We start from the raw sequence: 24,862 nt of genomic DNA, 5'->3' as shown, positions 1-24,862 counted from the left end.
GGAGCTGTCCTTCTTTACAGCTCCTGGTTGTCCCTTTGTTCAGACTGAGGAGCTGGTCGCTCAGGTCTGTGATGGTTTTCCTGCTGGTTGAGGAAAACACAAAGAAGTTCTGTGAGGTGTTGTTTCCCTGGTCCCGTCCTGGAGGAACCGGTTGGTTTCCCTGGAGAGCAGACTCTGGGTGCTGGTCTCTGGATCAGGGGAAGGTCTGACCCTCGTGGTCGGGTCAGCAGAAGAGTTGAGGAGTGAAGGCCTCTGGTTGCAAGAGCGTCTGGTGTTAGCTGTGTGCTAACGCTGGGTGAGTTGAGCTGCTGGGAGCAGCTCTTCAGCAACCCACCAACTCAGGGTCCAGTCTTGCAAGAAGGAGATGGAGGCTGGCTGAAAGCCTTTTGTGCCACGTGTGAATTCAGAGGTGTCAAAGCCTGAGAGCTTCAACCAATCAGTGACTGGCTAAATGCATGGGGGAGAGTCTTGAGCAGCAAGGGGGGGAGGAAGGTCCTGCAGAAGGTCCCCCCCTCACTCCGTGTGAAAGACAATCACATTCCTGGGTCAGAATTCAAATGTCATGACTGTGTATCATGACATATGACAATTGTCTTTTCCTAGAAATGAACCAACTTTCTGTGGTCCCGTGAGATCCCAACAGAGGTCATCAGAGAGGACGATTGTCTTCGGTCTCCACCATGTGTTGGAGAACAATCAGCTCCAAAATGGAGTCCATAAAGTAAAATATCTCATGTTTTCAATGTTTTCTTTACTTCTTTTAGGACCTAAAAGGAGCTGTGCAAAAGATCTGCAGCTTCTTGGGGAAGAACCTGAGCGACGCCGCCGTCGAGCAAGTCGTAGAGAAGTCTACGTTCAAGAACATGAAGAAAGACCCGAAGGCAAATTGTGAGTTTGCGCATGAAGTTCGCTTGAATCTTGTCTTGTGGTACAAAGGTAACGTGACGTCCATCTTTCATGGCCGATCCTGAAGAGCAACTTCTCATAGTGGGCCGGATGTGGCCAATGATTGGGTCTGGCATTCTCTTTCACGGCAGGCCGGATCGGTGACTGGAAGAACGTTCTGACTGCCGAACAGAGCCGGGAAGTGGACCGGCTCCTTCAGGAGAAACTTGGCCACTTGTCACTGAAGTTCATCTGGGAGTAAACCGAGTCGCCGCACTTTGGTCGTTGTCGTGTGATCACATGCGCTCCAAACTCTGTCTCCATGGCAACGGAGGAAATGCAACTTTTCTGCTCCTGGTAGTAACTAGTGGTTCTGCACATGCTCAGTAGAGGCAATCGGAATAAACTCCGTGGTGTCATGACTCCTGTTGTAGAATATCTAGGATCTCTTTGATTCTTGGGCCTACGTATTCACTGATGATTGCGCCATCTGCCAGGTCACTGCCACCCCAGGCCGGTTACGTTGTTGTTAGATTTGAGCCCATTAATCAATGTTGTTTTTACTGGTGGCGCCAGCAACTGGCCTCGGAGGATGAGATTACAGGGAAACAACTTTATATACAACGGGGAAGAGTTTGTCGAGGGGTTGGTCAGAATGTGCATGTCTGTGTGTGTGTGAAGACGTTTTGTGGAATGTGTCTTTGTCTGTCAGGTGTGGGAGCGCTCCGGCTTTATGTCTGAATAAATTCCACTCTAAGCATCTCACCCTGTGTCTGTTAGGTAAATTTGTACTTTATGTTTATTATAAGTACTTGATATAATGGGAATTAACATTTTGTAAGTTATCGTTGATTCATGCATGTCTATTATAACCACTGTTCACTGTTTCACACCTGCAAGGGCACGAGTCTTTGTATTATTGAAACTGTACCAGTCTGAGACTCTTCAAGGTCTCTGGCCTCTGGGCCGGGGGACGTCTTATCTGAGACTCCTGCTTCAACTGTGTGAACCACACACACACACACACACACACACACACACACACACACACACACACACACACACACACACACACACACACACACACACACACACACACACACACACACACACACACACACACAGGCCTGGAAACCAGTGTTAACCTGCTTTGTCTGTGTATGAAAATGTAACCGCCTACTCTAGCTTTGAATGAATTAAATGGGGCAGAGAAATGAAGTTCTGGGCAGATCAGTGAACTTCAGCTCCTGAGGGGAATTCATTTCTCTGTCCTTGTACAAGCTGACTTATTGTTTTGACTCTTTATTGCTCTCGATACTGGGGTTGTCTCTCTTTTCTCATTCTTGCAGGTTTTTTACCTAACAGTGTCTCACTTCATCTTTCCAAACCTCCGGCCGTCACTGAGGAGCAGAAATTATCCACTACTAATTGGCGTTGTCGGCAGGATTTCAAGAGAACAACAAGCATGGTAAGAGCAAAATGTTTTATTCTGCCTTGCCATGTTGTTGTTTGACGAAATCAAAAGAACAGATTGAATAAATGTTATGGATAATTGTACATTGATTTAAAGTGTTAAAATTAAGTGAGGCCGTGAGCATGGAAGTTGAATAATTGGTTAATGAACAACAGTCGCACTCTGTTGGGATTTTGTTGGTGATTGATTATTGAAAGTTCCTCTCAGGACACGGACTGAAGTCTCCTCGCGCAGTTCGGGCAAGGACTCCTGAGAGATGCCCCAGTTGTGAGCGTTGCTAGCTGGGAGGTTTTGTGTGAACAACAGTTGTGAGTGTTGCTAGCTGGGAGGTTTTGTGTGAACAACAGTTGTGAGCGTTGCTAGCTGGGAGGTTTTGTGTGAACAACAGTTGTGAGCGTGCGGCTAGCTGGAGGGCTTGTGGAAGCCTCGTGTTCAATTGTCTGTCTTGTTTGTGTGAATTTTATGTCCGATCTGCTCAGCACGTCACTCAACACTGTGGTGGGCTGGTGCAGGATCGATGACTTTTATACCTGATCTCTGATAGGAGACCACTTTCTGTGAGCCTGTTGGTCTTGTCATTTTTTCAAGTGGCAAGTTACGGGTGATCAGAAAGTCTTGGGGTCATTTCACTGCCGGCGTGCAGTAACAAAGTCTGTTATGAGAACAGCCCAAGCCGGGACCAGGACTGTGGAGGATTTATGCGAGGACTCCACAGGAGGAGAAATAGGGCTGCAGACCATTCTCCATTAAAACTGACAATAATTCATCACCAAAGCACTAAATTTCATTATTGTTTAAAATGTATTGTTTAAAAAGATGCTCTGGGAATTATTGAAATGTGAAGCGCGTCTTGTTCTGTGTTGCTATGTGTGTTTTTGTGTGTCACTAAATTGTTCTACTAACATTATACAAATAATCATAAATAAGGGTGACATACAGTCAAATCAGTCCACAACAGAAGTAGATAAAACTAAAGGTAAAAGATAAAATAAAACATAAAATAAAAAACAAACTCACCAAAGGAAAGGAAAATGTATATTTAAAAGATGAAAAATGTATGTTTAAAGACACTTTAAACAGCAAACTGTCCGCTGTGTTCTGCAGTGTTTGTGTTTAGGGTGTCTCTAGTGACCTCGGCTCCTCAGCAGTTTGATAAGAGAGCTGCTGAAAGAACTCTGTTTCTCATGTATGTTAATATTCTCATTTAAGTAACAATTCCTTTTGTGTAGATGGAGCGGTTTATGCGCGTTTAAGTTTTTGTGTCTAATGTCATATTTTATGTTAGTATGTAAGGAGGAAACTTAAAATGGGTAGTCAACAGTCCACTCGTTCTGCAACAGAGAGATATGAGTGTGTTTTAGGGTTTAACTCCTGCTGGTGCTGTTGGTAGATATATCCCGTCATTCCTATTAAGTTTTCTAACGTATTCAGTTTCTCTTAAATGTTCTGAAATCAAACATGAAGATCGTTCCGACACCTTCATACTGCAACTTCCTCTGGAGAGAACATGACATTTTGACTGGTTCGGATGTTCGGCACACTTTGATTGGCCGCAGGAACTGTTAATCATGGATTGCTTAGCGATAGCGTAGCAGTCATTTTGTCGCTCCACCGTCGTTTTTTTATTAACATTTTTTGTATAAGCAAACATCCACACCGCAGAGCAAAATACCCCGGAGAATAAAAATGAAAAGCAGGTTCACCTGTAAATCACATGGTTCAAAGTTTATACGATTCCCGTCACAGTTGGCGGCTACATTTTAGAGGTGGTTTATGATATTAGCCTTCTGTTTTCACAACAATGCGCCCCTTTGTGGGCGGTTCTGGTTTGATCAAAGAGCCCGAATGAAAAAAAAATTGGGCCACTGACAAACTCCAGGTTTTAACTGAGGTCCAACACCAATATTCATGTTTTAAACTACACAATTCTCAACATCTTAATGGAGCCTCGTGGCAGACAAACTAAAGCAGGAGCCTTCAACAGTTAGATTAGATTAAACAATCATTTTTTAAAGTACCAACAGGAGATTTGCTGAATTTCAGGGATCTTGAACGCAACGTGGATGACTGTGGGTCGGAGCGACAGTGGTAGTAAACACTGCTCCGACCCACAAAGTCCAGGGTCTATTTGACCCCTTTACAGCTTCCCCTTCCACCCAGTCATTTGGTTTCTGCCTTTTGCTGTTAAGAAGCAACATGGAGAAGCTCACCGACTACATCAACCGCTACAAAAACTACAACTTCGCCGTCGGTATGACGACCGCTGACCACCTCGATTCTCTGCAAAGCTTCGAAGTTCGAGACAGCGACATCTTCCTGGTCACCTACCCAAAGTCAGGTTTGTTGAGGAAAGCGAGGCCTTCATTACCTCGGTCTTTTGCTCCCAGTTCTCTGGACTGATCAGTTGTTCCCGCCGGCACCAGGAACCATCTGGACCCAGCAGATCATCATCTCCATCTGTGAGCTGGCCGGAGGCCTGAACGAATATCCAAACAACTTGGAGCAGATGCCCTGGCTGGAGTACATAGGGGGTCGGGACGATTACTCCAAGAGGCCGTCGCCTCGACTCTTCACCTCCCACCTCACTCCGGCTCTCATGCCTCCAGGACTAAAGAACAAGGAGGCCAAGGTCTGTTAAATTGAGCTTTAAATTAATGTATGGCAGATCTTGGGTGACTCAACTGTGTGCAAGTAAAACAATTACTGATACGATTTGCAACTTTGTTTTGCTTTTTAACTGGACTTACTTTACAGTATTCCTCCTACTATTTACTACCTATCTGTTTCGAAGTCCCTGGTAATCCTGGTCTAAACACCATGTATTGACTTAAACTTTCTCCTCAGATTGTCTACGTGATGCGGAATCCAAAAGACAACATTGCCTCCTATTATCACTTCAGCAAAGAATGTTCAGACCTGGAAACGCCAACCAGCTTCCAGCAGTTTGTCCAGAAGTACCTGAAGGGGGACGGTGAGAAACCTTATGACCAGGACTTTGAGGGGCTGAGACCAGGACCAGGACTTTTGAGGGCCAAGAGCAGGATCAGGACTTTGATGGACTGAGACCGAGATTAAGACCAGGACTTTGGTCTTGGTCTTGACTTGGTCTGAGCCCCCAGAGCATCTTAAGACCAAGACAACGTCTTTCAATTTGTTCCCAATACGACGGTCATCCAAAACAAAACCAGATCAAATTGTTTTGCATTGCGATAGTTTAAGATCAGTAAAAGTGATGGTTGTAAAACGGAGGCCAGTCTTTGGTTTCCATATCCTTTTGGATTGATCCTGGACTTTCATTCAGACGATACCTCTGAAGTATCGTTCAGTTTGACTTCCTGTCGTCATTCATTCATTCAGACTTCCTGATGTTTGTGTGAAAACGGAACTGATGGTCTAATCAAAGCTTTAACCTGACAAAGTCCAAAACCAGTTTATCAACTCTTCCCCAGTTGGAGGATCGTCATGGTTTGACCACATCAGGAACTGGCATTCCACCAGAGACCAGTACAACATCCTCTTCCTCACCTACGAGGACATGATCCTGGTCAGTCTTTCGTCTGTTCTTCTCACTTTTGCAGGGATTTCTTAACCAAATGCAACATTGATGGGACCTGGTGATCCTTATGAGGCACCGATAATGATTAATAATGATCAAAGACAGAATCTGTGTATGTATTTTTTTCCATTGTAAATATAATTAATAAATAACTACCGATATATAGCTTTGTGTGTGTGTGTGTGTGTGTGTGTGTGTGCGTGTGCGTGTGTGTGTGAGAGTGAGATGAAACTACAAAACAAGATGGCGGACCACAAGAAACTACATTCCAAATGGAGGTCATCAGAGAGGACGATTGTCTTCGGTCTCCACCATGTGTTGGAGAACAATCAGCTCCAAAATGGAGTCCATAAAGTAAAATATCTCATGTTTTCAATGTTTTCTTTACTTCTTTTAGGACCTAAAAGGAGCCGTGCAAAAGATCTGCAGCTTCTTGGGGAAGAACCTGAGCGACGCCGCCGTCGAGCAAGTCGTAGAGAAGTCTACGTTCAAGAACATGAAGAAAGACCAGAAGGCAAACTACGAGTTTGTACCACAAGACAAGATTCAAGCGAACTTCATGCGCAAAGGTAACGTGACGTCCATCTTTCATGGCCGATCCTGAAGAGCAACTTCTCATAGTGGGCCGGATGTGGCCAATGATTGGGTCTGGCGTTCTCTTTCACGGCAGGCCGGATCGGTGACTGGAAGAACGTTCTGACTGCCGAACAGAGCCGGGAAGTGGACCGGCTCCTTCAGGAGAAACTTGGCCACTTGTCACTGAAGTTCATCTGGGAGTAAACCGAGTCGCCGCACTTTGGCCGTTGTCGTGTGATCAGATGCGCTCCAAACTCTGTCTCCATGGCAATGTGGGAAATGCAACTTTTCTGTTCCTGGTAGTAGCTAGTAGTTCTGCACATGCTCAGTAGAGGCAATCGGAACAAACTCCGTGGTGTCATGACTCCCAGTCCTTTTTATAGTGGCTGTCAAAATAAAAGTACCAAGTCCAGGAGAATAACAATCCAACTTGATTTGTCTGTCCACTCAGCGGTCGCCAATCTTTTTTGTGCCACGGAAGGTTTAATGTCAGACAATATTTTCATGGACCGGCCTTATTAATAAATATCTTTAGAACAAATGTCAGCCTTGTGTATATTTTATTGACAGTCTGGAGAGAGGAACACTGGACCACTAGCAAGTCCAGCGCCTTGCCTTTTGGCAGGTATTTCTTCCAGGTCCAAGGTGCAGCTAAATGGCAGGCGTGAACAGCTCAGCTTGTCACCAATTGTTATTTAAGTGAAGCAGAACATGAGCCAGACACTGGCAGGCAACAGTCTCTTCTTCTCTATTATGCAAATCAGTCCCCCCCCCCTCTCCCCAGCCACACAAAACACAAAGTTACGGGTTTTTCATGTGATGTCAAGTCTCAGAGTTGCTGTATCATTAGAGGCATTAGTTCAAAGTCCTAAGGAATTTGACCAAATGTGTCTAAATATCATTCAATATTTATATATATACTTATACTAAAGTTCACTTACATTTAGACTATACGTTTACTGTACTTCTCAGAAGTATACTTCACCAAGTCAATTTCAAGTATATTTAAAAATAGGCTATACTGTTATACTAATATGTATACTTAGACTAAAGTTTACATTTAGATAGTACTTGTACTGGAGTATATCTTATTAAAAGTTTAAATATGACAAGGTATAAATCATTTGACTCCAGCCCATTTGATATATGTTCACATTTACTGGATTTGTTCTGTACTGTAATATATTGTAAGATGATTCACATCTTATTTATCTGATCTCCGCGGAGCAACTTGTGTTGTTGCTGAGCTGCTGCTTCAAAGCTACAATCAAAAATAAAGGTGGAAACAGTTCTAGTGTGTGCTCGACTATGTTACAGCTGACGATAAAAGGTTTGTTATGTGTTTTATGATATTTCCACTTTTGTGATCACACCAGAAAGTGGTAGTGGTAAGAAGTCAACACAGTTTATGTTTGCATTCTTGGTGATCTTTATTGCTTAGGAATCGTCTGAACATACTTGGCACAGCCACAACATCTCCTTTCTGCATTTGCCATATGTGAACTTGTTACAGTAAACACAACGCTTAGTGGCATGGTTGAGCTTGCAGCAACACTTCACCTGGCACATTGCCCTTTTCCCTGTTTCAGGTGTAGGTGGTTGTTGCTGGACGATTTCCTTGTGCACCTCGTGTGCAAATTAGCCTAGCTAAGCCATTTGTTCAGCATTGTAGGTGTAACACAAGGCTGGACTTGCGAGTGCTAATGGTGGCATTTACATAAGAAATGTCCCCAGTAAATTGCAAATTAGCCCAGCTAAGCCATTTGGCAAACTCTGGACAGCATAGTAGGTGTACCAAAAGGCTGGACTTTGCAGTGTTAATGGGACATTAAAACATACATTTGTAAATTTGTCTCAGTCAAAGAGCACAAATGAACTCTGCAATTATCAGTTTGCATTGTGTTTCATGTGACATATCGAAGTTTTCTCCACAAACACAAGTAAAAATGTGAAAATGGAGTCCACCCAGTTTTTTCAAGTGAATAGATGACAGACTGATTCTACATAAAAGAGACAAATTAAAACATTCCCTCACTTTCTGCTCAGGGGCCTCATTTATAAAACTGTGCGTAGGATTGACGTCAAAATTGGCGTACGCACAAAAACATCCTGATTTATAAAACAGTGCGCACGCACGTCCTACGCCGATTTCCTTTTATAAATCACAATCCACTCTAAATGTGGCGCACCTGTGTGCGGGTCATACCACGGCCATATTGGCCTATAAATATTCAGAGAAACGCCTCTCATGAATATTGATTCATGACTGAAAGCATGCCGAAAGCAGCAAGGAAAGCCAAGAAGCGCAATTTCACCCAGTGTGAGGTGGAAGTTCTCGTCGGGGAGGTGGAGAAGAGGAAGGCGATATTATTTGGTGGGCACAGTGTTGGGGTCACCAATGCCAAAAAGGCTCTAGAGTGGCAGCATGTGGCGGATGGTGTCAATGCTGTTGCCTCAGAAGGTCGGAGTGTGGCTGAGGTGAAAAAAAGTGGTCAGACATCAAAGTAGACACAAAAAAGCGCCTGGCGTCACACAGGCAGAGCGTCTGTGCCACGGCGGGGGAACAGGCCATCCGGAGCTCACCCCGCTGGAGGAAACACTGGCGGGGATCATCGGGGAATCCCTCCTGAGTGGAGTGGTGACGGAGGTGGAGGGGGACACCCAGGCCCGCCCCTCCCTACACGCAGAACACGTGCTGTGCGTAGGGCCCCGCGATCCATGGGGGCCCCATTTTGCGCAAGTGAATTGAATTTCCCTCGGGATCAATAAAGTATCATCATTCTCTGCAAATGCGCAAAGGATGCGCTGCATTTTGCCGAGAGGCGCGTAGAACACCGCCACCGAGTCAGCCCGAGGCAGGAGAGGGGGAGGGGGAGGGGGAGAGGGAGAGGGAGAGGGAGAGGGAGAGGGAGAGGGAGAGGGAGAGGGAGAGAGAGAGAGAGAGAGAGAGAGAGAGAGAGAGAGAGAGAGAGAGAGAGAGAGAGAGAGAGCTTCCAAACGTCAATACGATTCAGGAGCTAGCAAAAGAAAGAAAAAGTCCAAACAAGAAGAGGCTCGTGCTTCACTTGAAGGTGGGATGTTGTTGAAATAAAAAAGATTGTTCCACTTTTGATCTATAAAGTTCTTGTTCCACTGTTGATAGAGGCTGTTCATTTGATTCGTTAGTAATTACATTTTCTTATTATTATTATCATTATTATTATTAATAGTAGTAGTAGTAGTAGTAGTAGTATTAGTATTATTATGTTATTGGAAGGGGGGCCCCAAAATAAAATCCTGCTTAGGGCCCCCACTTGGCCAGGGGCGGCCCTGGGGACACCGCCGCCTGCCCTTCAGGAGCCCGATGGTGCGCTCCACAATACTGCGCGCCTGGCTGTGGCGCAGATTCTAGGTCCTCTCCTCTGCGCCTTGTGGGTGAGGAAAAGGGGTGAGCAGCCACCGCTTGAGGGGGTCTCCACTGTCGCCTGCAAGGTCGCTGAACGGGTTGAACACTCCTACAAAATTGCAAGTCTCAGGATTTCCACATTAATTATCCGTACCTAGAAGCCACCCATCACGTACAGCGCCGGCTCCAGTCTGCGCCCAACACTGCTATATGGGCTATATGATATAGGATATTACACTGCATTCATATCAGTGTAAACATAATTTGCCCTACTGTTGTCTTACTATTGTCTTAATCATATGTTTCCCGTGTGCACTCCGGGGAGTATGTTTGTTTATTCATTGTAGAAATTTTATTTTTTACTATCCACTTCTTGCAAATAAACTGTCCATATATGAGAGGTCATATAACTATTTATTTTACCCGATCGGTTTCACACAGTTTCTCCCATTTCTTTCTTCCGCCATCGGTGGCGCAGTTTCTCCTTGCCCCAGTTATGTGCGTACGCCTGGGTCAGAGTTGGCGTGGAGGACCGCACATTTTCCCGTCAAGTTCTCTTTTTATAAATCCCACGGTTTGCGTAGAGTGGCGTACGCATTCTTTTGTGCATACGCAACGTTTATAAATGAGGCCCCAGGTCTGAGTGTCAGTACCGCTGCCATGCTGTAGGGGGCGATGATGAGCACACAGGTCCCTGCTTTTCTTTGAATGGAGTCGACATTTATTCACTTACTTGGTTTGAGTGGGTCATTAACTTAAAACAGGACTTGTAATAAAAGAACTTTACATTGATGACCATAAAACTCCATGTATATCCAGATTTTAATGGGATTGTGTAAACGGAGATCACGGACTTACTGTTTCATCATAATTCAGGTAATGGTGATCATGTGATCTGTTGGAGACTCTCAGTGGATTTGGATCACAGCCCGAGCCAGAATGCAAAGAACAACACTGTGAAAAGTCACTGGAATTGTCTCCAAGGGCCGGGATGGTGGGAATTCTAGTTAATTGTGTGTCCTTCAAACAAAAGGAGAACATTTGATCTCTCAGAGGGCAGGAGGTGGAACAATGCAAACAGCAGCTATCTGCAGAATGAAGGGCCTGTGGGCAAGATGACTTGCAAATAATTAACCAAACAATAAACCTTATTTAAAGATCCTCAAAAGATCGTATCTTTTCCTATTTCCAGTATTTGTGTTCTTCAATAGCCTGAAAAATAACTCCGTCACTTTCTTTTTTTCAGCCCTTTGGGAGTCGTCCTTGTATTAGTTTAATACACACACACACACACACACACACACACACACACACACACACACACACACACACACACACACACACACACACACACACACACACACAGTAGAGAACAATGAGCTCTAAACATGACCACTGTGGAGGATTTTCCACCAGAAAGAACCAGGTTCTAGTTCTGGTCCAGGACCAGAGTTAGTACCAGTTCTTTGTCTTTCCACTGCCAAAGTCGGTTCTTAGCAGGAACGGAACTGATGCTACACTGGCTCCACTTCTTTGCTGGTCCAGAGAGGAACCAGGTCGGGGTCAGATGTGTCATCAGGTGGGGGCGGAGTTAACTCTGGAGTTAATAATAGGAGGGAACTGTGAGCGACAACCTGTCAGTGTAGATCTTATGAGACGCCACCACTCGGAGAAGATGCTGGCGGGCCTGGATCCAGACCCTGCGGCACCTCCGAACCTGGGGCAGCCGCCGAGGGAACATGAACCTCCTTCTCCGGGGCTGGGAAGAGTGGGGGCTGAAAACCATAAACACAATGAAAAGATTAGAGCCTAATAGATGCAGAGGGAAGAGAGATGTATGCATACTCCACCCAGATGATGTTTTTTGGACCAGGAGGAGGGTTTTTGGTGGGACACGGAGACGAAGGCCAGTCTCCAGGACCTGGTTGAGACACTCTGTCTGTCCATCAGACTTATTATTACTATTATTATTGTTATTATTATCATGTTCTCTCTGGCCACTAGGGACTCCAGACTGAAACAAGACGGACGTGAAAAAAACATCAATAGAGTGACGAGGAGACTCGATGTTTTCTGTCTCTTTGGTCTGAATCCGAGGTTCAGGACAGACTAGATGCAGCGACCAGGACCAAACCATGAATTCAGTCCTCCTGGTTCTTCTATGAGCGCTGATCAGTGAGATCAGTGACGTATCACGTTTTAGAGTGACTCAATGACGTGGCTCTCATTTGACTCTGTTAACGGTGGAAAAAGAACCAGTTCTTTGGTGGCGCTCATTGAAGAACTGATCGTGAATTAGAACCTGGTTCTTTCTGGTGCTAAAGCTTTATGAGAGAACATGGACAGACCAAAAAGATGGATTGTTATTATGGTGACTGTCAAAATAATACTACCAAGTCCCATGAGATGATGGACTGGAAGTCTGTTACGCTGTCTCTGTTTCCACGGAGACGGTGCATTTTCAAAAAGTTCCATCTCCACGGAAACTGAGTCAAAGTGTTTTCAGAAAGTTGTGTTTTCCCCTGTTTCCATGGAGACGGAGTGTTTTTCAACAGTTAAACTTTGCGAACTGTTTTCAGAAAGTTGTGTTTCTCAGTGACTCCGAGCGCCGCCGTCATAGACGGACACAAAAAACGCGAGCTTAAACAGCATAAACTCAGATAAAATATTTAAAATCAACTTTTCAGGGGAGACAAATTAGTAAACATTGGGGGAATGTTTCAGGCTGTTGGACCTATGGATGCTGCAGCGCCCCCCATAGGATGGTTGAGGCTCTGCATGTGTAGAACAATCAATGTGTGAACGGCTGCAGAATAAAACACATGTTCATGTTTTCAAGCCACCTTTTGTGAACAAATCCCCTCAGGTTAATCTCTCAGCCCCTCTTTGTTTTCTCTTCATGACACATTAACTTCTGCTCAAAGCAAAGTTCAGATTCCGACTGGGAGCTTCGAGCGTTGCCTCGGTGTGTCTCTTATTTGAGAGACGAAGAGGGAACATGGAGAAGCTCACTGAACATATCATCTGTTTGGTAAAAAACCTGCAAGAATGAGAAAAGAGAGACAACCCCAGTATCGAGAGCAATAAAGAGTCAAAACAATAAGTCAGCTTGTACAAGGACAGAGAAATGAATTCACCTCAGGAGCTGAAGTTCACCGATCTGCCCAGAACTTCATTTCTCTGCCCCGTTTTATTCAAAGCTAGAGTAGGCGGTTACATTTTCATACACAGACAAAGCAGGTTAACACTGGTTTCCAGGCCTGTGTGTGTGTGTGTGTGTGTGTGTGTGTGTGTGTGTGTGTGTGTGTGTGTGTGTGTGTGTGTGTGTGTGTGTGTGTGTGTGTGTGTGTGTGTGTGTGTGTGTGTGTGTGTGTGTGTGTGTGTGTGTGTGTGTGGTTACACTTCTATATGGTTCACACAGTTGAAGCAGGAGTCTCAGATAAGACGTCCCCCGGCCCAGAGGCCAGAGACCTTGAAGAGTCTCAGAGTGGTACAGTGTCAATAATACAAAGACTCGTGCCCTTGCAGGTGTGAAACAGTGAACAGTGGTTATAATAGACATGCATGAATCAACGATAACTTACAATACAAAAACTTAAATTTCCTCACCGGTCTGACCAGTGCAGAATACATCGACTTGGTGGGAAACTCTAATATCAGTGTTTTATGGGTAATGTCGTGCTCGTTAAGTTACGTTTCTGCCCTGGACAGGAACCATCTGGACCCAGCAGATCATCATCTCCATCTGTGAGCTGGACGGAGGTCTGAATAAATATCCAAACAACTATGAGCAGATGCCCTGGCTGGAGCACCCGTTTGGTCGGGATTACACCAACAGGCCGTCGCCTCGACTCTTCTCCTCCCACCTCGTCCCGGCTCTCATGCCTCCGGGACTGAAGGAGAAGAAAGCAAAGGTCACGTTCTGTCAAACAAAAAGCCTTAAACTATAACGACGCTGCTGCATTTTGCATGATCTCCTTATAAAACACACATTCAAATATTTGCAAACAACATTCCAATCCTATAGGTCACTTTTATTAATTAGAGCTTCAAACATTTTCTGAAAAGAGAATATTGCTGAAATACGACTCCATTAGTAGATCTTGTGTTGTTAAAAAGGCTTGAAATAATCAATCTGATTCACTGGACACACCGAGTTTGTAAAACCATGTAATTATGTTTTTTTTGTTTTTCTGTGTTTCAGATTATCTACGTGATGCGGAATCCCAAAGACAACATCGTCTCGTATTTTCACTTCAGCAGGGAATGCATTGTGATGGACACTCCTGAGAGCTTCCAGCAGTTTCTGGACCAGTACCTGACGGGAAACGGTGAGAAACCTCTTCTGCACCGTCGCCATGGCGACGATTACAGGAGTCATGATCCAGATTTTCAACTCTTCCACTTGTTCTCATTGGTCCAAAAAACCTTGTATTCAAAGTTTATAGCTATTCTCTCTTCTTCCGGCTCTCAGCGAAGGCGGACGCTTCTCTCTTCTCTCCCCCTCGCCCTCCCCACTTGCTGCTCCCGTCCTGTACTGTCTCGTGTCTGATCTATCAAGAGACTCTCTTCAGACCCGCCTCCGAATTTAACCAGAACCATGGAATTGATCAGCTGGTCTCTCAATGCGATTGACCAAATTTTTACAACACAAAGATCGGGCAAAGGAGAGCCCGCATGTCCCGATGGGATGTTTGCAGCCGGATACATGTTGGATTCCTGGGGTTCTGGAGGTCACTGTGTTTGGCCATTCTTTCCATCGAGGATGTGGAGGACCTCTACATATTGGGATTAATGATAGCAGGTATGCTGCTGATTGGAGCTGGCGGCTTTCTGATCTATCGCAAAGTTGAGAAGACACGGGCAGCCGCATTGGGAAGGCTGCCTATCGTCACTGAAGGACTGTGCCAAGCTTTGAACGCTCAGACTCATGTGATAAACGAACTCAAGAGTACGACTCTTGAACGTTTACGCGAAATTGGATCGATCTTGAGGATATTCGTACTCGGTTGGGAAGCTAAAATCTTGCCACAATTGGAGCAGCATTGGAGACCAGAGACACTCAAGGTCGACAGATAGAGCATAAGCGCCTGAACGAAAACAAACCTAATCTACAATTCGGACTCCCAGACACCCGGTCACCAAGGCTGGTGTTTTGTCTTCAACTCTCCTGGATGTGAGTGTGGAATGAAGTCTCCTCTCCTCTTTTTCCCTCCTCACCTCATGTTGTCCTTCTTTCCCCAAAACTTTCTATGCAATTTCGTTGTACCTGTACAATGACAATAAAGCTTCTGGAATAAAGCGGAACGTACTTCAGGACACTGGAGACAAAGGAATCATTTTTACAGTTTATCTTCAACTTTCGTTGGTAGATTCTCTTCCTCAGTTTTTACGAAGACGGGGTCCACAACGGCCTTGTCCACCTGTCCTGGAAACAAACAAACAGGGAAAAGTACAACGTAAAGGTACACCAGTACCGACACCCCCACCCTGAGTCACTGAAGAAGTTGGAATAGACTAACCCACACAAGGCATGTCACACTCCACTGACAGCGAGACGGTGCGTCTTCAACCACATTGTCTTTGGCCCCGATGTCCACGATAACATTTAATTCCTGCAATCGTGGAGACCAACTCATAAGCCTGTGGTTTGTATTGTGCATGCAGTCCAGAAAAACCAGAGTACCATGATCAGTGTAGACCACCACCAGCCCCCCAGAACCTCTGACGTACACCTACAAGTGCTACAAGGCCATCAACAAAGCCAACAAAAATGATGGACGAAATCTGTACATCCCAAAGGACTTGATGAGATTGGGTTAAGATCGTCTGTTGCAGGACGAGTTCTTGTGGTTCTTTTGGTCTCATTGGGTGTGAATATATGAATCTCTTCAGTTCAAATAAAGAAGGTAAAGTATGGATTCTCTCTCTGTTTGACAGTCGGGGGATCGTCCTGGTTTGACCCCGTCAGAGCCTGGCACCTAAACAGAGACCAGTACAACATCCTCATCCTGACCTACGAGGAGATGATCCTGGTGCGAGATTGTTTCCTTCCTCCATTCTTCATTTCACCACCTTTCTTCCAGACGATGACATGTTTTCCTCTGCAGGACCTAAAAGGAGCCGTGCAAAAGATCTGCAGCTTCTTGGGGAAGAATCTGAGCAATGCCGCCGTCGAGCAAGTCGTAGAGAAGTCTACGTTCAAGAACATGAAGAAAGACCCGAAGGCAAATTATGAGTTTCTACCACAAGAGAAGATTCGATCAAACTTCATGCGCAAAGGTAAAATCCAAAACTTAGAGTAGAGTAGAGTAGAGTAGAGTAGAGAGCTTTATTCCTCCCCGGGGGGAAACACAAACTTACAACAGCTCAAGGTAAAAGGTGCAGAACTTATAAAACTATGGAATTAAAATATGTAAACATATGTAAGAGCAAAAAAGAGCACAAAAAATAGAATATGTAAGAATAAAAATATAATATAAAACAATCCAGTAAAGAAAAATCCTCTAAAAAAAAACTTGAATCAGAACCAGACTTGAATCAGAACCAGACTGCAGCCCCGTTCACACCACAACAATCAGTCAATCAGTCAATCAATCCAGCTGCATTCTGCACTAATTGTAACTGGTGGAGTGACGACTCTGGGAGGCCAGAATAGAGCGCGTTACAATAATCCAACCTAGAACTAATGAAAGCATGAGTCGCCTTCTCGAGGTCTTTGTCTTGGTCAAAAGCCACAGCTGATTAATAAGCTGGCTTCGACAACCACATTTATTCAGTTCTTGGTCCAAGAGAACTCCCAGGTTCCTGACTGCCTCGCAGACTGTGGTTGTCCTGCAATTCAATCCAGGGTCATGGGTTCAGAGCTAAAAACCATAAATTCAGCCACTGTTTAATGTCAGAAAGGCAGCTCTGGAGTGAGTCAAGGGCAGAGTCAGTGTTTGGGAGCACCGGTATATAGACCTGGACGTCATCAGCTTAAAGGTGAAACGACAAATTATGGTAAACTGAAAAATTGAGCGGATCAAGACGGGATCCTTGTGGCACCCCAGCAGACAGTGTGGCAGAGGAGGAGGAGTCATCGACCATCACGATAAAGCTCCAGTCAGTCAGGTAGCACCTGAACCACCGCAGGACTGTGTCCCGAACATCAACATGCTCAGCCAGCTGAGAGGAGAACCCCATGGTCCACGCTGTCAAATGCTGCAGGCAGGTCAAGTGACATCAGAAGCACTGGCTTCTTTGCATCCAAACACAACAGGAAGTCATTGTGCACTTTCAGAAGAAGTGACTCCGTACTGTGAGTGATCTGAAGACTGATTGAAATTTCCAGAATCGATTTATTTCCCCCAAAAATAACTGCAATTGAATAAAAACGAGTTTCACTAAAACCTTTGACAAAAATGGCAAAAGTGGGAGACGGCTCGAACATCAGGGTTCAGATTAGGGTATTTTTTATGTTTAAAGCCTGCGGGGACAGATCCAGTACTGAGGCGTCTGTTAAACAGAGCAAGAAGGCAGGAGCCCACAGTGTTGAAAACCTGTTTAAGAACTTCAGACGGGATGATATCTAAAGAACAATTTGTGGGTCTCATCTCCTAGACCACCTCAGAGAGGAGAGGCAGTGTCACAGGCGCAAACTCTTATACTCCTCTACTGCCCCCTGCTGACGCCACTTTGTCAACAAAATGATGTATCTGGTTACATAATATCCTGGGATTGCTCGAGCTGGAGGAGACAATATTTGACAGCCTTTTGGTCGCGTTAAGCCTCTCAGGGTGTCCACAGACACCTGAAGCTTGTCCATCCTGGACCTGCACTCAACCTGTCTGCATCGCTGCCTCAGGACTCGGTTCCCTCATTGATCCAGAGGTCTGGTTTGATTTGAGCAGATTTACACCTAAATGGTGCAGTACTGTCCAGACCATCAGCACAGGAGGAGTGGAAGTAGGAGACGGCATCATCTGGGCAGATCGGGGAAAACACAATGGTCTCTGTGTACCGAGCAGTGGGCATAAAGGCAGGTCAGGTAAAGGTCAGGTAAACGAGGCCTGACGTCAGGTTTCAGGACGTCGTGTCTCACAGAGTTTTCACTGAATTTTCTTTCTGAGAAAAATCCTTTGGCTTTGATTTCAGGTCAGATCGGCGACTGGAGGAACCATTTCTCTGCTGACCAGAGTCGACGAGTGGATGGACTCCTTCAGGAGAAACTGGGAGATTTGTCTCTGGAGTTCATCTGGGAGTAAACTGCAGCTTTATGACGTTTATCATCAGTTTCACAAAGAAATAAAGGTTCCTCAGATCTGCTGGACCATCTCTAGATCTGTTTACAGGATCACACCAGACATGTTCAATGTCTGTTCTTCAATTCCCTTGATCAATGAATGGAACAATGTGTGATGTTTGTACTAATAACCATTTAACAATTACACATATACTCAGCATGTTGTAAAAGAAATCTTACAAAGCTCACTAGCTATTATTTTGTAATACCAGTAGTACTCTGTACCACAAGAACTCTACGCCTTCAATAAATATAAGTATAGTATAGAATAGTCATGGTATTGTATTTGTAAGGCCACACATACATGCAAAAAGGAGCCAAATCAAGTGTTGAATGCATAGAAATGAACATACTTTTTTCTGATATTTGTGCTTTAAATGTCATTTTTGAAATTGGTCTTATGTGATGTTCTAATTTTCTGAGACACTGAATTTTAGGCTTTTGATATCTTTAAGGCATTGTTACGGTCTCCGGACCGTAGTACATACATTTTCTGTGTTTAATGTTCTGTGCTGTGTCAGTGTAGAAGTTTTTCAACCAGCACTTGTCAATCAGTTATGTGTGTGTCTCATCGTCTGCTCTCCTGGAGGGAGTCTCCAGCTGACCAGCCAAGAGTCAGGAGCACGAGGCGGCTGGGATTTAATCTGAGCAGTTCGCTTCGCTTTGTCTGGGTTTTCACCTGCTTCCTTGTTGTCTGATATTCGTGAGTGTGGGAACATTAGGTTTTAGCTTGATAACTCATTCCGAGTTTGTCTTACCTGCCAAAAACAAGACTTCAACCGCCACCCAGAATTGGACATTTACTCATTAAAGAGAGAAGACGGGCAGCTTTGTTTGGTTGTTATTTTGGGTGGCCTTCCAGAACCTTTACTTAGTTAGTTGGGGGGGGGGGGTTATTGTTTTGGTGACGGGGCAAAGTTTGTTTGACATTTTTTTATGGTTTGCCATCTCCCACAGCCCTTCCCTGAAATTTTGATCCTTTATAATAATGAAAGATATAATAAATAAACGGCAGCTTGACTTAAAAAAAATGAACTTTTTTATGATATAAATGGTTTTTTTTTTTAGAACCAAGGATAATAATCATAATGTAGGGATTTCTTACCTCATAAGGATCACTAGGTACCATTTATGTTGTTTGGCTGTCGAGAATGATTAATAATGATCAAAAATAGTTATTTATGTTATTGAAAATTTAATCTGATCTGTATCAGAAACCTCGGAGCTCCACCTATTTAGTATATCTTAAGAGACTAACAGGAAATGAAAATTCACTTATATCAAACAATTAATAATCAAACAATTGGAATTTGAAATTAATAGTTAAATTAATTGCATTGACCAGAATTAACAGTGAAGCTTGAAGGATTTGGGAGTTCTTGACACAGAAGAGGTCGACATTTCATTCACCTTTGTGCTCATTAATAAAACAGCAAGTATGATTCCAAAAATTATATTAATTTACAATGAAAACAAATAAACACAGATTCTAAGTACCTATATACAGCTTGGTGTGTGTGTGTGTGTGTGTGTGTGTGTGTGTGTGTGTGTGGAGAGAGAGAGAGAGGGAGTGTGTGTGAGATGTGTGATGGAACTACAAAACAAGATGGCAGACAACAAGAAAGTACATTCACATGGTCGAGACCCAGGACAGACTTCCTGCTCTCTGATAACCTCCATGTGCTGGAGAACAATGGAACATGGAAGCTAGTCTTTAGCGTCTGCTTCCTGTGTGTCACTGCTAAAGGACCATTTCTAGAATGAGTTGATGTAAGTGAGACTTGGTTTGTAAAACGTCAGGAGTCGTCAGACGGTGTTCAGTTACTGTGTGATGTTGTCATTTAATCACTGTGGCCAAATTGCTGACTTTCTCGCTAAATCTGGCTACTTTTCAGGTCCTGTTGGGGACTTTTTTTGTGAAAAGCAACTTGTGACAGATCCAATCACTTTTTCTGGAGATATTGGCGACTTTCTGGTCGCCAATATAAATTAATATTAAACATTGATTTTTCATCTTTTAAATATTAACTACACTTTTGGAGTTTATTGAAGCAAACTGTCCGCTGTGTTCTGTGTGTGTCTCTAGTTGACCTTGGCTTCTCAGCAGTTTGATAAGAGAGCTGCTGAAGGAACATGCATGTTAATGTATTCATCAACATAATTCCTTTTATGTAGATGGAGTGGTTTATGTGTGTTTAAAGTTTTGTGTCTAATGTAATATTTTATGTTGGTATGCAAGGAGGAAGATTAAAATGGGTAGTCAACAGTCCACTCGTTCTGTAACAGAGAGACATGAGTGTATTTTAGGTTTTAGTTCCTGCTGGTGATGTTGGGAGAATGCAGAGTGTGTGCTTAATTCTTCTTGCATGTTGTGCGATTGTAACAACGGTCCATTTAATAATTACAAGTTAGAGCTAACTGAAGCTCGTTGTTTTTTCCCCATTGCTTGATGCCTGTCTGTTTTGTGGTATCATCTGCATGTCTGAATGTATGAGAATGTGTGAGTTGCAGGGTCTGAGGCTGAAGCGAGAGAGAGAGAGAGAGAGAGAGAGAGAGAGAGAGAGAGAGAGAGAGAGAAAGGAAAGAAACAGGAAGTAACTACAAAGTTGTAGGAAGTGAGATAGAAAAAGAAATTATGAAGGAAAGAAAACAGAGTTTTGTTGATAAGCAGTGGCGGCTGGTGAGATGGTGAGGAATATATGGTAGCTATGAAACAATGACGGCAACAAAAGATAAATACACAGAGTCAATGTTAAATTTCCAAGGATCACACAATATAATTTGTCCCAAAAGCTATTGATGGAATAGCTGATGTGATTTCATCCCTAATTGACCAAGGGGTGTTGATTGAAACTTCCAGTCCTTGTAATACACCTGTTCTGCCTCTTCCAAAACGAGGCAGACCTAATGAATGGAGATTTGTTCAAGATTTGCAAGCAATTAACAACATTGTTGTACCAGCAACACCTGCTGTTCCAGATACCAACACCATTTTGGCTTCTTGGCCTTCTAATAGCACGTGCTACACAGTCATGAACTTTTTCTTAGGGTTCTTTTCTCAGCGTTCAGTCAGTATCTGTTTGCTTTTACCTACAGAGGTAAACAGTATACTTGGACTAGGTCAGTCCAGGGCTTTGTGGAGAGTCCAGGGGTGTGTGCAGCAGCGGTTAAGCGTGACCTGGAGGACCTGCACCTCCCGGGAGGAAGCACGCTCATTCAATATGCCAACGACCTTCTCATCGCCTCACCAACACCTGAGGACTGTAGAACTGCTTCCATCTTGCTTCTGAAAAGACTGGCGCAGTGTGGTCATCGTGTGTCGTTGGCCAAACTTCCGTTTTGTTTGCCTCAAGTTCCATATTTGGACCGTGTGTTGAGGGATGGACAGAGGCTTCCGTCCCCCGAGAGAGTGAAACTTCTCGCCAACGTGTCACCACTGGCAACCAAGAAGGACATGTTATCGTTCCTCGGAATGGCAAACTACTGTCGTCACTGGATTTTTGAGTATGCAGCTATGGATTGTGTGTTGAGAGCTGCTACTCTGAGTGCTGCTCCGAAAGAGGTGGAGTGGACCGCCGAGATGCAAGATGCTTTTCAGAGACTCAAGCAGGCGTTGAGTTCAGCTCCAGCGTTTGGCTTGCCCGACGACCATCAGCCGTTTCATCTACATGTGCATGAAAAGGAGGGTGATGCTACTGGAATTTTGGTGCAGAAGCATGGTGCGCATAACTGTCCTGTGGCGTATTACTCCTCACGTCTCTCCCCAGTTGTCCTCGGCATGGGGTTGGTTAAGATCGGTGGCCGCAGTGGACACCATGATTGATAAAACATCACCTATTGTACTTGCACATGATTGTGTAGTCCACGTGCCTCATGCAGTCTTGCATATTTTGAACACTTCCGCTACTCAACACATGACAGCAGCACGACGCTCAGGTTATGAAGCAATCATTCTCTCAAGTTCCCACATGTCATTGAAGTGTTTCCCCCCCGTTGAGTCCAGCCACACTTCTTCCACTGACTGAGGTTGATGACGACCATGACTGTAGCGGCCATTGACACATGTACATCACCGAGGCCAGGGTTGAAACAGACCCCGTTCGAGAATGCAGATATGATCCTGTATCCAGATGGCTCTGCGTGTAGGCCTGGTGATGATGATTATCGTGCAGGTTACGCCGTGGTTAATGATTGGACGGTGTTGGAAGCGGGTTCTTTGCCGTCAGGTACATCAGCTCAGGCAGCTGAGCTGCATGCACTGGCCAGAGCTCAGGGTCCACCTGACTCCTTTACAGCTTCCCCTTCCACCCAGTCATTTCGTTTCTGCCTTTTGCTGTTGAGAAGCAACATGGAGAAGCTCACCGACTACATCTACCGCTACAAACACTACAACTTCGCCGTCGGTATGACGACCGTGGAGCACCTCGATTCTCTGCAAAGCTTCGAAGTTCGAGACAGCGACATCTTCCTGGTCACCTACCCAAAGTCAGGTTTGTTGAGGAAAGCGAGGCCTTCATCACCTCGGTCTTTTGCTCCCAGTTCTCTGGACTGATCAGTTGTTCCCGCCGGCACCAGGAACCATCTGGACCCAGCAGATCATCATCTCCATCTGTGAGCTGGCCGGAGGCCTGAACGAATATCCAAACAACTTGGAGCAGATGCCCTGGCTGGAGTACATAGAGGGTCGGGACGATTACTCCAAGAGGCCGTCGCCTCGACTCTTCACCTCCCACCTCACTCCGGCTCTCATGCCTCCAGGACTGAAGAACAAGGAGGCCAAGGTCCGTTAAATTTAGCTTTAAATTCATGTATGGCAGATCTTGGGTGACTCAACTGTGTGCAAGTAAAACAAGTACTGATAAGATTTGCAACTTAGTTTTGTTTTTTAAGTGGACTTACTTTAGACCAGGAGTACAGTATTTCCTACTAATCTGTTTCGAAGTCCTTGGTAATCCTGGTCTAAACACCATGTATTGTGTTAAACTTTCTCCTCAGATCATCTACGTGACGCGGAATCCAAAAGACAACATTGCCTCCAATTATCACTTCAACAAAGAATGTTCAGACCTGGAGACGCCAGCCAGCTTCCAGCAGTTTGTCCAGCAGTACCTGAAGGGGGACGGTGAGAAACCTTAGGACCAGGACTTTGAAGGGCCAGGACCAGAAGATTGAGGGACTGAGATCAAGTCAAGACCAAGACTTTGATCGGCTGAAACAGAATCAAGACCGAGACTAAGACCAGGACTTTGGGAGGCTTGGACCAGGTCAAGACCAAGACCAGAGCATCTTAAGACCAAGACAAAGTCTTTCATTTTGTTCCCAATACGACGGTCGTCCAAAACAAAACCAGATCAAATTGTTTTGCATTGCGATAGTTTTTAGACATAACTTGGTCTGAACTTTTACAACCATCACTTTAAGATCAGTAAAAACGGAGGCCCGTCTTGGGTTTCCATATCCATTTAGATTGATCCTGGACTTTCATTCAGACGATACCCCTGAAGTATCGTTCAGTTTGACTTCCTGTCGTCATTCATTCATTCAGACTTCCTGATGTTTGGTTTTGGACTTTGTGTGAAAACGGATACGATGGTTTCATCAAAGCGTTAACCTGTTCATCAACTCTTCCCCAGTTAGAGGATCGTCGTGGTTTGACCACATCAGAGACTGGCATTCCACCAGAGACCAGTACAACATCCTCTTCCTCACCTACGAGGACATGATCCTGGTCAGTCTTTCGTCTGTCCTCAATTTTGCAGGGATTTCTTACCTCATAAGGATCACGAGGTATCGTCTGTGTTGCATTTGGCTATTAATGATTAATTATGATCAAAGACAGTTATTATATTTATTTACAATGAAAACAAATACACACACAGATTCTAACTACCTATACAGCTTGGTATGTGTAGATAGAGAGTGAGAGTGAGAGCGAGATAGAGAGTGAGAAAGAGGAGGGTGTGTGATGGAACTACAAAACAAGATGGTGGATCACAAGAAACTACATTCCAAATGGAGGACAATTGTCTTCGGTGTCCAGCATGTGTTGGAGAACAATCAGCTCCAAAATGGAGTCCATAAAGTAAAATATCTCATGTTTTCAATGTTTTCTTTGCTTCTTTTAGGACCTAAAAGGAGCCGTGCAAAAGATCTGCAGCTTCTTGGGGAAGAACCTGAGCGACGCCGCCGTCGAGCAAGTCGTAGAGAAGTCTACATTCAAGAACATGAAGAAAGACCCGAAGGCAAACTACGAGTTTATACCACAAGACCAGATTCAAGCGAACTTCATGCGCAAAGGTAACGTGACGTCCATCTTTCATGGCCGATCCTGAAGAGCAACTTCTCATAGTGGGCCGGATGTGGCCAATGATTGGGTCTGGCGTTCTCTTTCACGGCAGGCCGGATCGGTGACTGGAAGAACGTTCTGACTGCCGAACAGAGCCGGGAAGTGGACCGGCTCCTTCAGGAGAAACTTGGCCACTTGTCACTGAAGTTCATCTGGGAGTAAACCGAGTCGCCGCACTTTGGCCGTTGTCGTGTGATCACATGCGCTCCAAACTCTGTCTCCATGGCAACGGGGGAAATGCAACTTTTCTGCTCCTGGTAGTAGCTAGTAATTCTGCACATGCTCAGTAGAGGCAATCGGAACAAACTCCGTGGTGTCATGACTCCCAGTCCTTATTATAGTGGACTTGGTACTTT

General features: G+C 44.7%; 1 protein-coding gene across 1 annotated transcript; it reads left to right on the top strand.

The window, feature by feature from the left end:
- Positions 1-4,555: 4,555 nt before the first annotated feature.
- On the top strand, positions 4,556-24,668 carry LOC308141050 (sulfotransferase 2B1-like; the record flags this gene model as incomplete). Its single annotated transcript, XM_080511053.1, has 12 exons — positions 4,556-4,697; positions 13,588-13,790; positions 14,081-14,207; positions 15,817-15,911; positions 15,987-16,158; positions 18,013-18,118; positions 22,502-22,650; positions 22,736-22,941; positions 23,156-23,282; positions 23,794-23,888; positions 24,286-24,457; positions 24,559-24,668. 12 exons carry the CDS (start codon positions 4,556-4,558, stop codon positions 24,666-24,668), a joined length of 1,704 nt encoding a protein of 567 aa, XP_080367179.1.
- Positions 24,669-24,862: the final 194 nt, after the last annotated feature.

Source organism: Blennius ocellaris, assembly GCF_963422515.1.
Source record: "Blennius ocellaris genome assembly, chromosome: 16".
NCBI classification, from domain to species: domain Eukaryota; kingdom Metazoa; phylum Chordata; class Actinopteri; order Blenniiformes; family Blenniidae; genus Blennius; species Blennius ocellaris.
Note: the sequence above shows the minus strand (reverse complement) of the source record. Positions and strands in the feature narration are given on the sequence as shown.